General features: G+C 40.4%; 1 protein-coding gene across 3 annotated transcripts in view; it reads left to right on the top strand.

Annotated features, from left to right (window-relative positions):
• fto (FTO alpha-ketoglutarate dependent dioxygenase) overlaps window positions 1-15,806 on the top strand; it is a 123,272-nt gene that overhangs the window by 46,731 nt on the left and 60,735 nt on the right. For 2 of the 3 annotated variants that reach the window (XM_011493353.4, XM_078945311.1), the window contains exon 8: window positions 7,654-7,778. In XM_011493353.4, coding sequence (XP_011491655.1) covers window positions 7,654-7,778 — 125 coding nt within the window. Of the gene's footprint in view, window positions 1-7,653; window positions 7,779-13,747; window positions 13,885-15,806 lie in introns of those variants that run through there. The other variant, XM_078945312.1, reaches the window with a different exon arrangement.

Genomic DNA, 15,806 nt, shown 5'->3' with positions numbered 1-15,806 from the left:
GAGAGGATTTGGGTTGTTGGAACAGGGAATTGAGATAAGGAAGTGAGGTTCTGGCATTGCCACGGATCCAGAGGGAGACCGATGACAGTCAGGATTTCAGTTCAAATCAGGGTTTGTGAGATAAAATAAATAGAAGATATGAAAAGCTGTTGCTGCAAACAAGAGGCTGCGAGGATGGCAAGAGCATTGAGGAAAGTTTTCAGGTCTTCAGGTCTTTGGAGCATTGAGGAAAGTTTTCTTTTTGCATTACTGTATTCTAAAGAAGGCATGAAAAGTAGCAGAGCTCAAACATGAGGTGTACAAAAACTTTTATTATTCTTGAAACCACTGCTCTACTGTTTCTGTAGATAGAGCGATTTAATGGGTGTCGCTAAATGGGTGAGATGTAGGACAGTGTAATTAACGCAAGTCCTTTTGCAGGCCCCGCCTAACTCTGCTGGGAGTGCCAGATATAGCACTCATTAATTCCTATTTGTGTGTAATGAGAGGGTCATGTTGGATGTAATAAATGGCTCTTTTATTTGGGCGAGAGCTGCAGGGCAGCATCCTTTCTTGGCTAACAGTCTCATAAACACCCTTTAGCTGCTTTCATCAGCCTCCCTGGGTGAGAAACAATCACACACACATCGCAGTGTAATAAAAGTGGACTCTTTTCTCTAAAGACATGGACAAAAAAAAAAAAAAAGAGAAACTATGAACTTGTTTCTTGTTTTTTGTAGCCAAATCGTCATTATTTGATAGAAGTCTGACTCTTTCGAGGTTTATTTCTAACATTTAATAAACCACATTCTTGATTAGAAAAAACAGATAAAAATCATATTATCTTTGACTTTTTTTGCACTACTATCAATAGATAAAGCAGTTGATCTTCTTTTGTTTTTGCCTGGTTATGTTTTTCAAAGAACAGATTGTTTGAAAAATCCTCCGGGGCTATTTTCAAATGCTGATTAAACACAGCACACTTGCAATAAAAGTTGGCTACTGAGCATCATGGTAATTTGAAAGCTCTTTTGAGGAAAGATTAAGCTAAAAATACAATCACCCAGCCAACACAGTGTCATTAAAAGAAGTTTACGCTGCTGGAGCTTTGGACGTGCAAAGTACAACCAAATCCAGATTTTTGTTTCATTCTAGTAATCAGGTCCATGCTGTAACTCAATCCAAAGTGCACTATATTCACTCCTAATTCCCTTTACTTAATTAGATTGTATCAATGTACTCCCAACATGTAAGAGTGTATACAGCTTTGTTGCACACGTATTATTGAATATAAAAGCTATTAGAGTGTCTTTGACTTTCTTGCCAGACTTGCATAGACAGTATCTTATGAGCATGAATCCATAATCCAGTTATATGTAACTACTTCATGCCATTGTCTTTTACTGTACAGCCGATTGCTATGAAGAGATTTCTTTAAGGCAATATCGATGCTAGGCTAATTATACACAGGAAAGCCTTAATTACACTTTCTTCAGTGTGAAATAAAAGCTCCAGGACTTGACATTAAAAGATTCAGAAGAGGGTGATTACCCGTAACTTAATGAGTTTTACAATAAAAATGAACCACTTGAATATAAACCTAGAGTAAAATCAGAAACTCCTACACCGATGTCACATAAAATAAAACTGTGGAGATTGTTCCAACCTTAGCCAGCCACCTTTGACTTTAGGGATATATGTTTTACTTTATAATACTTTTTCTCCCCTCTACAGCCTTGTTGGTGATTCCCATTTATGGTACAACATAATTGCAAAGCATCACCATAGTTTCCAGACAGAATATAAACTTTTTAATCATCTAGAAGTCAATTAAAACTGTGGCATTGATGTCTTTAAATCCCCCAAAATCATAGCCAATCCTCTAAAACAAAATCCTCCTTTGCAAGCATGTCAGGATGGATGGAAAATATTTTTATTACTTTAGCCTTTGAGTAGATCTGGGGTATGATGCAGTTGTGCAGCCAGGCTTTGGGTCCCAGTCAGCAGAAAGCCTTTTACTGCCAGGAGAATGAAGCACTGATTACAATCTAGCTTGAATCCAGACTCAGCTTTCATATATTGAAAAGGAGAAAGGGGGTTTTTAGAGTGCCAAAGGTGCTTGAGTGTCGCGCTCATCGCAAACATCTCTGTCCAGCTCTGTCTTCATTGTTCTGAACTAGTCAAAGTGCCTCTCAAAGGTCCCTTGTGATGGATGGATTGTGCATTCATGGCAGTCTGCTCAAGAGTTTGCACAAGTGCATCTATAGCCCCTGTCCCTGTGAGCTCATTCAGGCTGTGTGGTTTAGTCATTAAGCCAACTGGGGCCACACTCCCTATGATGAGAAAAAAAAAACCCATGCACACAAAACAGGTTGGTGAATTTTGAAGTGATATTGGTCGGTCTATTGGACGATGACCGGACAACAGATTTTCCTTTTCTTCACATCACCAAAGCAGAGCAACAATAAAAAGTCTGTGAGTTCTGCTTCATTTGACCCTTAGCAAAGCATATGTCCATCTTTCCTGCTTGCATTCAGAGAAGAAGATTTACTGCCCTAAAATCCAAAGCAAGCATCCCTGCCCACTTCTGCGTTACAAAGCCTTCAAACAAAATCACTTGTCGGGTTTTTTCCGTCTCTATTTCTCCCAACCTTTTGTCACTTCAAACATGTTCCTCTGATGTTTCAGACACATTTTTCTAATGTTTTACACTCCATATAATCTGCTGTGTGCAGCAAAGCCTATTTTACTGGCTGACATAATTGATGGTGCCTAAGACCTTTCAAAGGTCAACCCAGCAGAAAGACCTTGGGCTCTGTCACCATGGCGATTGCGAGAACACATCAACACACCCACATTTACCCTCCCTCCCAAACACAAATGCATCTTCACACAACAAAAGTAGAAGTCTTTTTAATGACCATCAAAGAAAAGGAAGGAAACTGTTTTTTTCTTTAAAAGAAAAAAATATTTTTACATTTAGTGATTTAATAGAAATAGTAAAATGGGAATTCTTTAGAGGGATATTTAAAAGAAAGAATTATTGCAAATTTTTGTTTTCTTCTAACCCTTTTTAAGAACTCTCTGAAATCAATCCTCTATAAAAAAATTTAATTGTGAAAATTACTCAGTCACAGAGATCATTTAGAAAACACAAAAACAGACAAAGAAAGAGCTTGCTTGTATCATCTTAGAGGAAATATTTTTATGGAACCAGCTTCTCTCATTTTCTGCTCTGTTTCCTCTGATAAATCAAAGGTGGCGCCGCTTCAAAGTCTGGAAGACAACCTTTACCTGCAGTGTTGATGCCATTCATTCCTTCCACATACACATCCCCTTGCAAAAACACACACAAGTTTGCACATGCACACTCCCATTATCAACCAATCTCACATAATGGAAACTGAGTAAATTTAATTTCAGATATGCCTCAATTTTGAGCAATCATGTGACAGCCGGCAGATTGCAACAGCAACGTGCACGCGGAAACACACACTGTTATGACTTTGAGTCTATTGCCACCAAAAAGTTAATGGGCTCTGGCATTTTTTCTCCCCAAGTTAATATAAATCCTCAGCGGGTAAAGTAAAAAGTAGCTAAGGTGGCGCACACCACATAAACACAGATCTCTGTAAGTTACCTTGGCAGTACCTCAATTCTTCTGTTGTTCATATCAAAAAGCACAAGTAATCCATTACCGAGAGCAAGATGCATTAACCCTTTAACCTCCAACGGTCAAACTGAGGCTTATTTGTTTAGGTATTAAAAACTCCAGAGAGATGCACGTAAAAATATGTCGATATTCACTTCCAAGGCCATACAAATCAGATCAGCTGAGTTTAAGTTGGGACAGATGTCTGTGTTTTCAGAAAACTGGTCTTTATGGGTTGAGGTCTGATGACATGATTCACTGGCCTCTGTGCAGCTGGATGCCTGCACTTGTTTACCTGTCAAGTTTCTAATTCTGTTAGATATTCCATATCTCTTTTTCAACATCAATCAATCAGACATGACTTTGATGTAGAAGATGCAAGAGATGTGATTGAAAATGATTATTGTGACACATGCAGCCACTGTAAGTCAAGAGCTGCCAGCCATGGCTCAACAGGCACAAAAAGGGGATGGATTACTAGTTAGCACCATGCCTTCCTCCATATGGGCACAGGAACACGTTGGCAAACAGAAGGACGGTGTGTATGTGTGTGTGTGTTTGTTCGTATGTGTGTGTTTGGTGTGCTGGCTTGGTGCTTGGTTACACATCCCATCAGCAAGGAAAATGCCAGTCTGTTAGACAGAGGTGCTCTGTGGGAGGAAAGACACCATGGTGGCAATTTAACACCAATCATGAGCCACATATCAGGACTGTTTCTGTGTTTGTAGTGACTTTGTTTACCTTAGTTGGCTGATGGTGGCCATCTGCCATCATTGGTCTATTATGGTGCAAAAACATCCGCTGTTTACCAAACCAGTTAATAAGGGGAGGTCAGTTTTGGGATTTATAGCATTCGACTGTAGAATATTGTCTCTTTTACAGTTGACTAGTAAGCTTCAGAGTATTTTAGGTCACCCGTTAAAGTCACTTAGACATTTCAGGGTGTGGATTAGTTTTACTGAAGCTCAAGTGGGCAAGAATTACCTCAGTTATATGAAGTGTAAATTTGTTTTTACCTTCCTGCTTGTAGGATTCATAGCTCATGCATCCAGAGGCAACCCTTCGGTGAAGTTATACACCCTAATGCCCAACAACTTCAGATTTTATTATTCTGTGTTGATTGAGTGACATGTCGTTATGTGATAGAATAGACAGATGCTTGTTGGTGTTAGGATATGGTCGAGGCGCGAGGTGTTAGTGAGTTGCCCCAGGCTGCCCTAAAGCCAGCCTTTGCTTGGAACACTATCATCACTTCAGTTCTCCAAAAACCAAAACACACCTTAGCCTGGCTTCATTTTGTTTACCTTACCTGCTTTAGCACAGCAATCAATTTTTTTATGCCAATCTGAGGCCAAATTGACAGAATTTGGGTCATGAAGAGGGGGGATCAAGGTTCTTGTCCTCTGTTTAACCTCGGACTGCAGCCAGGGTCAGGAGGACATCTGTGGTCATCATCAGGTTGATAGAGGTGGATACTGAGGACAGCCACTGTCATCAAGCGGTAAATAAAAGGAATGAGGGACTGAATCATGCTAACACAGGCCCGGAGATAAAGGACCGTGGTCAGGCTGAGGCTGACCAGTAAACAACCAGTGGGGTGCGTAAATGGCCTGGAGAACAGCCTGGGGCTTAACCTGAAGGACTCTTTCACCACTGGAGCTTCCAAACACAAGATACACACATTCTGGCACGCAATCTTCCCCTCACATGTTTGCCATTGAGAGCACGCACATGGTTTTAAAGACACATGCATTATCAAAGATTTTTAAAATAAACTGCTTTTGTATACATCATTTGCAAACGTGTTGACATAATTGAATCTATTACATGTATGACCACATTCTTTTTTGCTAAGCATCATCAGGCTTGGGTAACACCTCTGTCAGTGGAGCTGCTCGAACCCCGACTTGTAACTTAAGAGAAAGCTTCAATGGAAATTATGTTTTTGGTGTTTACATGTTCTTGTGGCATTTTTCTTATAATAAAGGACATATGTAAAGAAAATTAAGCTTAAAATTGCATTTCTGAGTATTTCTTTATTCGAGTCATTGTCCATCAGGAGCAGACAAAAAAATGCAGTTTGGAAAAAGCTTGTAAGTGTGACTAACCTGTCATTGAAGCTCCTTATTGGATTAACGCACCTGATCCAGGTAATCAGCAGCATATGTGGCAGGGTTTCTTAATAAAATAGCAGGATATCGGCCCTCGAGGCCTGGATTCTGTGACCTCTGATGTACATCCTGGTGTTTCTTGTCCAAGCTGACGTGTGGCTCAGAACTGGACAGCTGGTTAGCTCCAATATTGCTCGCCATTTTTATTACACCGGTAATGTTAGGTTGGGGGTGTGAGGGGTTGTAAGCTAGCGGGAGAGCATTTGAACAGAGGGATGATGGGAAATAAGGGTGGACTTACTCCGCGCCTTCAGCCATCAATTCAAAGGTGAATTTTGAATGAACTCCTGCCGCTGTGCAGAAACTATGTCCATTTTGGCTTCTTTCATTTTGAATTCTTAATCATAATTAAAAGATAACTGGGAATGCTTTAAAAATCGATCAAAAGATGATCAGAGTGAGAAGATATATTGAAATAATATATCTACAGGTTTTAGCTTACCTGCAAATCACATGCTTTTTCCCGTGGTGCTCTAGACATGGGTAGTTCTGCATTCATAACCAGCATGGCAACATGATGTAAAGCAGCTGAGAATGTGATCCAGTCTAAATCCACTTCCTGCTTCTTTCTGTGCGTGTCACTCATCCCAGGAGGACAGAGTTTGATCCAAACTGAAAGACACAATTTCCAGTGGGAGTACAGCTGGCCCTGCCTCCTCCTCCTCCTTCTGGTCACTGTAATCTTTGGTGTCTCCTCAGAGTCAGGTGTAATCAGTCACACGCGACTACATGTTTTGACACCTGTCCTGAGTGCTGCAGAGAAAGTAAGCATATTACTCTCCTCCTTTGGAAACGCACAAACAGATAATCAAAGCTATCGTCACAAGAATTAAGACAGACAGGTGGATTGTCAGAAAGGGATTAAAAAAGTGGGAAAGGGAAAGAAATGAAGGTTCCTTTATATTGTAGGACTTTTTTTTTTTTTGAAGAGGAGGCTGCATGACTGGGGAGGGAAGTCACTGTTAATGGGAAGAAATGAACGCGCCTGACTGGTAGATGTGACAGGAAGAGACTGTTCTTAACAAGGCGTCAGAGTCCGTCAGTGTTACAGATCCATCACTTCTCAGAGGCTCAGCAAAGGAGGGGGGAATGGGGGGGGGGGGGGGCATTTAAGGATATCCAGAAAGGGAGAGAATCTGTGATGGGTAGAGAGGAAAAGGGAGACAGTGAGAGGGAAGAGGGATTTGAGTGTGGCTGACAGTGCTGCATTTAATTTGGGCTGCCAGATCCTTTTTCATTTGACTCCGTCTCAACCAGCTTAGAGGCTGCGGAGGACTTGGAGGCGAAGGTTTTCTAGGATGTCTACGATTAGCAGTGATGTGCCACGTCACACTTTAAGCTGGCCTGTAATTCATGTTCAACAGGGGGATACTCACACATTACACTGTGCTGTGCAGGACGTGATTAATTGACTCACACTCTAATATTGGGTGTAATTTGCCCATCCTCTGATGTGAAACTGACTTTATACTTTAAACTGACTTTACTACGCTTGCTGTGTCCCGCCGTCTCAGGGATGCTAGAACTGAGTTTTGACTTTAAAAGCTGTTTTATTTTGTCTAGGTTGCTTTCATGATAACTTCAGGTAGTTTTTTTTAACCTAATTATATGGTCTTTAAATACTTCAATTAAGATTAAGTCCAAGTGCATTTAATATTTTAATATCCTTTTTTTGGTAATTTGGGCTTTTTTTGAGTTAAAAAACTCAGAAAATAATTTGATATTTTTTTCTCCTCTTGAAAGAATTTTTTAAAAATTCGACTTTCCATTTATTTTTGTTCTCCACCGTACAGACATTATCGTAAGTTCTGCCGTGTAAACCTTCTCTCCATCTCCCCTCCTTTTTTTCAGACTAAGCTTTTCCTGGCCACAGTGGAGGAGGAAGGCCAAGAGGGGGAGGGAAGAAGGGAAATGGCAGAAACCCTGCTGTCTGCCTTGACGGACAGACACCAGCAAAGACAGACATGGAGAGACAGGTAACACATAGTACCACCAACTTTGTTTCCGCCGTTACTCTGTGACTGATGCTTTAGACAGGCAAAGAATCACTAAGAAAACTAAGCCCTGCCTCATGTTTTCAAATGTGAACACACACACATATCTGACAGTGTCACTGGGGCATATTTTTTTGCTGGTTAGCTCTGTCGCATAACAGCTTGGAGGGGGATTTTATGTTTGATATTTGCAATTTCTCCACATTGATGTGTAGGTTTTTTTTTGTGTGTGTGTGTGTGTCTACTTGCCTCTGACTGGGATGGGCAGAGCAGATCCCTGCAGGACATCAGCATAAAACCAGTGACAAAATGAACAATTTTAAACGTTTTATAGTTAATGTAGCCGGTTTGGAAACACATTCAGTTTATTTTGTTCTCTTCAAAGAATGACTACAAAAAACAGGCTGTGTTTTGGTCTTTTTTACAATATAGTTGAAAATAGACACAGTGAAAAAAAATTATTGATGGATAGCATATTACCAAAAAAAAACCCAATAACAATTACATGAAAAACAATAATCAGCTTTTTTTTAAAGCTTATTTATTTTTTAACTTGTCCTGTCCAACAGCTGAGCACGCAGATAGCAGATGAAGGCCTCTTGTGTTGGACATATTTTACTAATACAACAGGGGTTCTGGATCTTCTGACACACAAGGTGTGTATTTGTATAAACCGCTTTTGTCATTTAGGCTAAACTTTACTCATATTGATTACATTTGCATTCGGAAGAGGCCAATATTTGATTGCAGTAAAAGTAAACATTTTAGCATAAAACATTTTAATAACACCCCCAACTCTGACACTAAACTTTAACTGCTGTAAGCAGGGTTTTTATTCTCAATTAAAAAGAACAAATGACAAAAAGTCAAAAAAGAAAACCTGCAAACAACACATAATGACTCTATGGTCATTGTGGGTTTAATAGGTTTAACAGAAACTCTTGGTGTTCAGAAGTTCCCCGGCACGGTTCAGATCTGCAATTGGAGTTTGAAGAAAAGTGGAGGTATAATTGTGGCCAGCATAATGATAAAGCTCAAATCATCATGCATGTTTTTTACACTTGTGGGGCTTGTAGTTGATAATGCTTCAAGTATCGAACAATATCTTGATGCTCTCTACATGAAACTTTATAGACAGCTTCACAACACTTAATCTAAAATAGGCCTGCACAATAAATCGCAATCTTAGCGTTATTGCATTATCACGCTGTGCAATATGCATATTGCAAAAGACGGCGAAAATTGCAATAAATGGTAACTTTAAATGTGCTAAAACAATCTTATGGCAGTTTGGAGTATTTAGTGAATCAAATAAATCCATTTATGCATTTGACCAATCGGATGAAGCCCTTTTATGTTGGATGCTGGCCTTCCATGTAGGCTAGTTTCATTTGGAGTATAATTTAAGGTATGTTGACTCTTCTTTAAATTAAACTGCAGTGAAATGGAAATTATGTTTTTGGTTGTTTTGCTATTTGTTCAAAAGTGAAATACAAATTTAAAGTAATTGAAAATAATTCAGGCTTTTCAAGTTTTTCCTACTTCTGTTTTTTTCAACACACACTGCAATTTTGGCGGCAAAGGAAAGCAGTAATGAATAAAGAACAATACTAGAGCTATATAATTATAAATAATATCTAGTCTTTGTTATCAATCTTACAAACAGAAAGTGTACAATGTATCACTCCAACAACAGGCCAGACTTGCTTGACAACACATTGGAAAACTGCAGAAGGCTCCACAACAACCTTCAAACTACGATAAGCAAAGTTCTTTGATCTGATGAGGCAAACATCGAATTATTTAGCCCCAGTTCCTAATGGATGTGTGAAGACGCCAGGCGCTGATCATTAACACGTTAATACCATCCCTACAGTAAAATGTGGTGATAGCAGCAACATGCTGTGAAGATCATTTTTATTTAATAATTTGGTGACAGAAAAGGCCTGGAAGACTTGCAGTGAAAGAGGAAACATGGCTCCAAAAAGGATCAAATACAGAACATCGTCCAAGAGAACTCTGGATTTTAGGCTGAAGTCAGTTCTTTTATTTTAACACAGCATTATCCAAGTTTAACACCAACACAGACAAACTATCAAGGGGCATTTACGGCGTGAACTCTGGATTTGTATCAAACGGCAAATGTGCCCGTGTCAACTTTCTTTTTAAACTTTTTCTTACTAAGTGTTAAAATCATTCTTAAGAGTTTAATTGCTGTCATTTAAAAGCCCATTCAGGAAGTTATTTTTATTATTTTTCTCACTGGTTGAGAAGACAAACGGTTTGCTTTTGCAAAGTGGTTCCAAAAAAATGTGAGCATCATCAAACCGAATAATTGGGAGCTAAATATTTTTGCTGATGTAGAGACAGCTCTGATTCCTTCTAAAGAGCTAAAGTGAATTCCACAGACACAGTGGTCTGTTTTGTAGTCCTCAGGCCTGGCAGCTATCACAGCGACACGTGTGTCTTGGATAAGCCCACTCACTTCCTTTCCTCTAGATAAGGCCTGAGAGCGCTGGGATTAGAGCACCGGCCATTCATTTAGATAAAGAAGGGCCTCACACTTGCAGCTTGTGTTATTTAAGTTCATTTCTCTCAGTCACCGTCATTTTAGTGTCAGCAAGAACAGACTCAAACCCTGCCGTATTTGTATTCACCAATGCAGCATTCACATGAGCTTCTCTGCTTATTGTCTCTTTTAGCAGATTTGACCTATGTGTCAAACACAGACAAACACACATGTTTTGAGGCAGATATGTCAAAGACCCTAGAGAAAGCAAAACACTTGAAATTCCTAAAAAAAGGATCTTTTCTTTTGAAAAAACTATGTGCTAGCTTCCAGCTGGGGTGATGCCCTCATCTCTCTGCAGAGCCCGTTTGTTTTGAGATGTCCCCTCTGGTTGACCCTGCACTATGTCCCCTCCAGATGAGCCTTGTAAACAGGCTGTTTCCACACACCTTGCTGTGCTGTGTCGACGCTCAGTTCCTCACAGCTCTGATGTGGGTCCTTCTCTGATAGCGCATTCCAGCCGCATGTGCTGAAAGCTAGAAACCATCTCACCATCAGTTTTGACCCCCCACCACCAACAATGCAATGGTACCACCTACCCACCGTGTCTAACTCTAGACTTTGCTCAGCCCACACCAACATCCTCACAGCAAGCAGAGGAGAGCAGGAAATGTTCAGTCCTTGTCAGCAGGGCAGGCAGACGTTTACTCTATCAGCAGTGGAAGACTGATGAGATTAGCTTTGGTGCAGGGCAGGCCCCTTGCTATATGTTTGAACTCAAGCCACTCCCGCAAGCCTCCTCTTCTCTTTACATCCATTTCATGTCCGTTCTTAACCTTTGCAGTCCCCACTCACAAAAAGAACAAAAAAAAAAAACTTGGGGTCGTCCTGTCAAGTGGTTGTCAACAGATAACATTTGTGCAAAGCTAAACTCAAGACTATGGGCAATGTTAAGTGGGACGTGCTGGTGCTGATTAGGGATTTGCTGTTATAAGGGTCAAGGGTTGGTTTGCTAAGTTTTCTGCTGCTCTTTCTTTTTAAGAGTTCTATTTAATCTATGAAAAAAAACATTCAAATTCCTGCTGTGCCTTTGGCTTTCATGTTCTTATGCCAATGCAAGCGAATGGCACAAAGAAAAAATAAAAGGTTTAACTCATACCAGGGACACATAAACATAAACAGCTACCTCTGATTTATTATGTTTGCTGACTTTTGTGTCTTAAACGCCAGTTAAAGGTGCTCTTTATGTCTTAAAACTTGGGCTTGCTGGCTGCCATTTTCTGTCTCCAGGGCATTTTTAGCACAAGCAAGCAGGAAGGAAAGAAGAATTGGACCTGGCGGCCAGTGGTTTCTCACTAGTGACTTATAGGCACTCAGTATGAGCGATGCCTCGACTCTTGGTGCGAGAAGAAGCAGTTCCATTCATTCAGCCTGAGCCAACAAAGTTATGAGAGCTTTTTTATTCTTATGAGCTTTTCTGGTAACTGGGTTTTCCCGATGCACATGGTGAATTCTTTGATAGATAATGCCCTCCCCGTCCCTTTGGTAAATGCCCCATGAATGCCCTGGAAATAGATGGATTATTATGTGGGTGGGTGACTGTAGTGTGTACAGCGGTTCAGTGTGCTGCACAGGAAGTGCAGATTGAAAAGCAAGACGCAAGACTCCTGGGAGCACATCTATTAGGAAAGGAAATGGCACATCTCAGTGGGACCACAGATATTTAAGGTTTTAAGAATTCATAGATCATGTCTCACATGTGGGCATATGCATGTAATGCAGAAGTTATGCTTGAAGACAATCCCTTAGTCCATCATTTTTCTAGGTTTGTTTTGAAAAGTGAAGATTTTACTTTGGAACATTAAAGGCAGCTTGTTGTTCCACTATATCCTATTATTTTATTTTGTCAAATCCAATTTTCCATCTGGTTTAAGTTTGGAAATTTTGATTTACATTGTGTTTTAAGTCTCCCATCTTCCCAATAGCTGTATGTCAAGGCTCTATTTTTTGGCTGAGGATCAAACTAGTACCCTTTGTCTTGGAGAATTACCATTCTTGCCTCCCCTCCATAGTGTCTTAATGAGATACCCCATTGTAACCTTCACAATTTTAGAAGTCACTCCTTCTCAGTCCAGCAGGGGGAAAAAAAGACAGCAACAAAATAAGCTTTGTCACAGTCTGCAAGAAAACACTGGAGTGAACAGATGCGAGTTTTGTACTGACCATGCAAACTGCTGTAGGCTTTGTAAGGTCATTATATGATAATGAAAATCATTACAGAATTACATGGGGGTTTAGGACATGAGAGCAGCAGGGAGGGGAGCGGAGGGCCACATCGGGTTTGATAAATGGACTGTGAAGGTGCCCATCTGGCCATCTCTATGGCTTTTTCTTCCTGCTCTTTTATCCATTCTTGTCCTTTACTACCCCTCTTTCATTTGCCTCCTCTGTTCTCCTGTGGGCCGGTGTAAGAGTGAGCAGCCCTGTAGTGAAAGATTAACAGAGTGCAAGCCCAACTCACCTCTTAGGAGGAGAAAAGAAGGGTGACAGGCAGAGGTGTTTATGACCTAAAACAGCATTTTAGCCTGACTTGGCAAACCTTGCCCTCCCATTTCTCAAATTTAAAATGGGAGGAAAGAAGGCATTGATTGACCTTTGGCATCGGAAGCAGTTAGACCGCTCACGGTGTGTGAATTAGCTCAGTTTGGAGGCTTGGGGTGGTTGCACTTTGTACAGAAAAAAAAGAAAGTCGGTTTTACTTTGTGCCAGACTCTGAATGTTCCTTACATTCAAATGGGAAAAGGCTCAGAACTACTACTGGAATCAGACTTCTAAAATATTTCAGTCTTTTCGGTTTATACCTCGGAACATGAAGGTGGACCAATATGTAAGACAACTTCTGCACAAACTTATTCTAGGAAACTGTCAAACGATTACAGATTTAGTCTGTGAAAGAACCTTTTTAGGTTTTATGTTCATTTGAATTCTCTGTAGAAATGAAGGGAGCAGATGTCGTCTTTCAAATCAGCCTTAGACTAGTTTATTACCCAGTCAAGGAATAGAAACAGTTTTAGTTTGATCCTTTTTATCTTAAAAAAGATACTTTGATTATTCTAATCCAGTATTTATCAGAGCTGCCGTGTGGAATTGACTTGTATGGTCATGTTAAACTTTTTTTTTTCTCACAAAACAATAACAAAAGAAATGAAGAGATTCTTTATAGCCATATAGATAAAAAAACAAAAAGCTTAGTCATTTTTGCAATATTATAAAAAAGAAAAATCAGATAGTACGTCTCAAGATAGATTTTTGAGGAATGAAGAACTTTGGCCTTTTTAATGGGAAAAAAAACGGATCCACACTACATAGATTACTGTGTCACTGTAGTCTCACTGTCAGTGACGTCCAACATCTGTTGCATGAGTTTGTTTCTTTTCTCCAGATTTTGAAGATTTGATGAGGTCTTTATCCTTAGACAAAAGGAACATCAGCAGACATGGCAAGCAAAGCCAAAGGATGGAGGAGGAGGTCCACATGTCCACAGCTGCACTCATCACTCGGCTGTCCACTCTGACCCATGACCTGAGGGGGTGTTTTCCAGCCTCCATTTGCTTTATGTTTCTTTCTATTGTCGTCATCTCTTGTCCTCACCTGGACAGACTGCTGCCACACAAAAAGTCCATTCTGTCATCAAAACCAGGGGTCACCAGGGGCCACAAAGGGTTATGGGGGTTAGGGTTGTGCCCAGTCAAGGACGACCTCACCAGTGTTGTAAGATACCAACTGCAATCCTGTGGAGACGCATAGCGACAGAGAAAAGGAGGAGGGAGACATTCGTTGGCTGGCACTTCATTGCTATAGTGGTGACATTTCTTTTGTAGTTACTGTGACAGACCACACCCCAATTCCTAAACACTGCTGGGAGAGGGAGTGGGTAGACAAAAAGAGGCCCCGTCATCCCTGATGGGAGTTGGGAAGAGTATGAGAATCTCATCCATGATAAAGGTGGATGGATGTAGCCAAAGTTCATTCAAATTTTGTGCATTCCAGACAACTTTGAACAGATACCACTGCTGAGCTAGATGACTGTTGCAAGCACTGCAAAAATTGTTTACTAATTGCTGTTTGAAGGGAGTGGTTAAGTGGTAAATACGGTAGCTGAAAAGCAGCTTCTAGGATACAAAGAAAGATAACCAAAGCTAGCTAAGTCAAGTTGTATACAGTAAGTTTATGTCATTGGAAAGCAAGGTTATGAGATTTTAAACTAAAGAGCGAAAACTGAGCCAGAGGTTGCTAAATCTAGAGGTTGCTAACTTTCTGAGTAAGTTTCTTTTATTTTTCCCAGTCTATTTTTCACATCTTACTTTGTTTACAGTGTATTTATTGCATTCCCTTTTGTTTATTTTACGAAATAAAAACAATTTCCAACACGTGTATGTTTTAGGAACAGAAGAAAATGTCTTTTTCAATTGCATAGATGAAGGGGATTTTTGGACTGCACTATAAACCGTTCTGGGTATGGTCAAGCAGTTTTGATTCCAGTTTGAGGTGATAGGTTATTCACATCTCCCAGATAGCAATACCACATTTTCCTCTTGATCCTTCCCACTAAAACAGCCCTGTTTTGAAAGCACCACAAAGGCAGCATGCTAATTTTGCTATCCCTGGCATGAGAAACCAACCTAAGGTTTTGTGGCTGCACCCTTGTTTTACTTTGCCTCAAGGGTTTGTTCCTTGCAAAGGTGGGTAAACACCTGCGTATGATTGGGGGGACCCATCCACTCTCAGTTGTGATCGCTTTTTCTATTTTGTTTCTGTTTTTCCTTTGAGTCACATAGTTTTGCTGCCATCAACATGGCAATGTTTACTCAGTTCTGGGCAGTGACGGAGAAAACAAATAGGGACATGTCATTTTGCCTCTTTCAACACCAGCCAGCCTGTAATTAACGCAAGCACAGTGGTTAGAATAAGATTCTGTCGTGTAATTTGTCTGTCTTTATCTTAAACATGTCTGTGTGGTCCCTGAGAGTGGGTACATTTGTGCTGCAAGATCGCCCCTGGCTTTACTGTTTGTGAGATGTGTGTTCAATTGTAAATTATGAATTCTTTTCCCAAGCACCCACCCCTGTTAAGCAATCAGTCAGTTATGCGTGACATGACCCGACCTCAGCAGAACCTTGCAGCTGCGATCGTCTTCCAATTTCAGTTTGCTGCAAGGCTGGGAAGTGCATCAGAGTATGTCTTACTCTTGAAAGAATGTGCTTTGAACAAGATGACTGATGATTCTATTTCTCTACCTTCTACTTACTGTGCAAACAAGTTCTACCCATATAAATATGCACTTACCCCTGTCTTGTTGGGCTCTCAAACAAATCAGTAATTAGCTTGTGACTTACACGCTTTCTCTCGTTCTGTGGTCAAGCAGAGGACTGCTAGGTTTTTAAAAAAATGCCCTCGTCTTTATTACAAATCTCTCTTCATGTGTGCCTTGAGTCACTATT

This window comes from Oryzias latipes, chromosome 3, assembly GCF_053564925.1.
Source record: "Oryzias latipes strain Hd-rR chromosome 3, Olatipes_Hd-rR_3.1".
NCBI lineage: Eukaryota > Metazoa > Chordata > Actinopteri > Beloniformes > Adrianichthyidae > Oryzias > Oryzias latipes.
The sequence above is the reverse complement of the archived record's forward strand: the minus strand, read 5'-3'. Positions and strand labels throughout refer to the sequence as shown.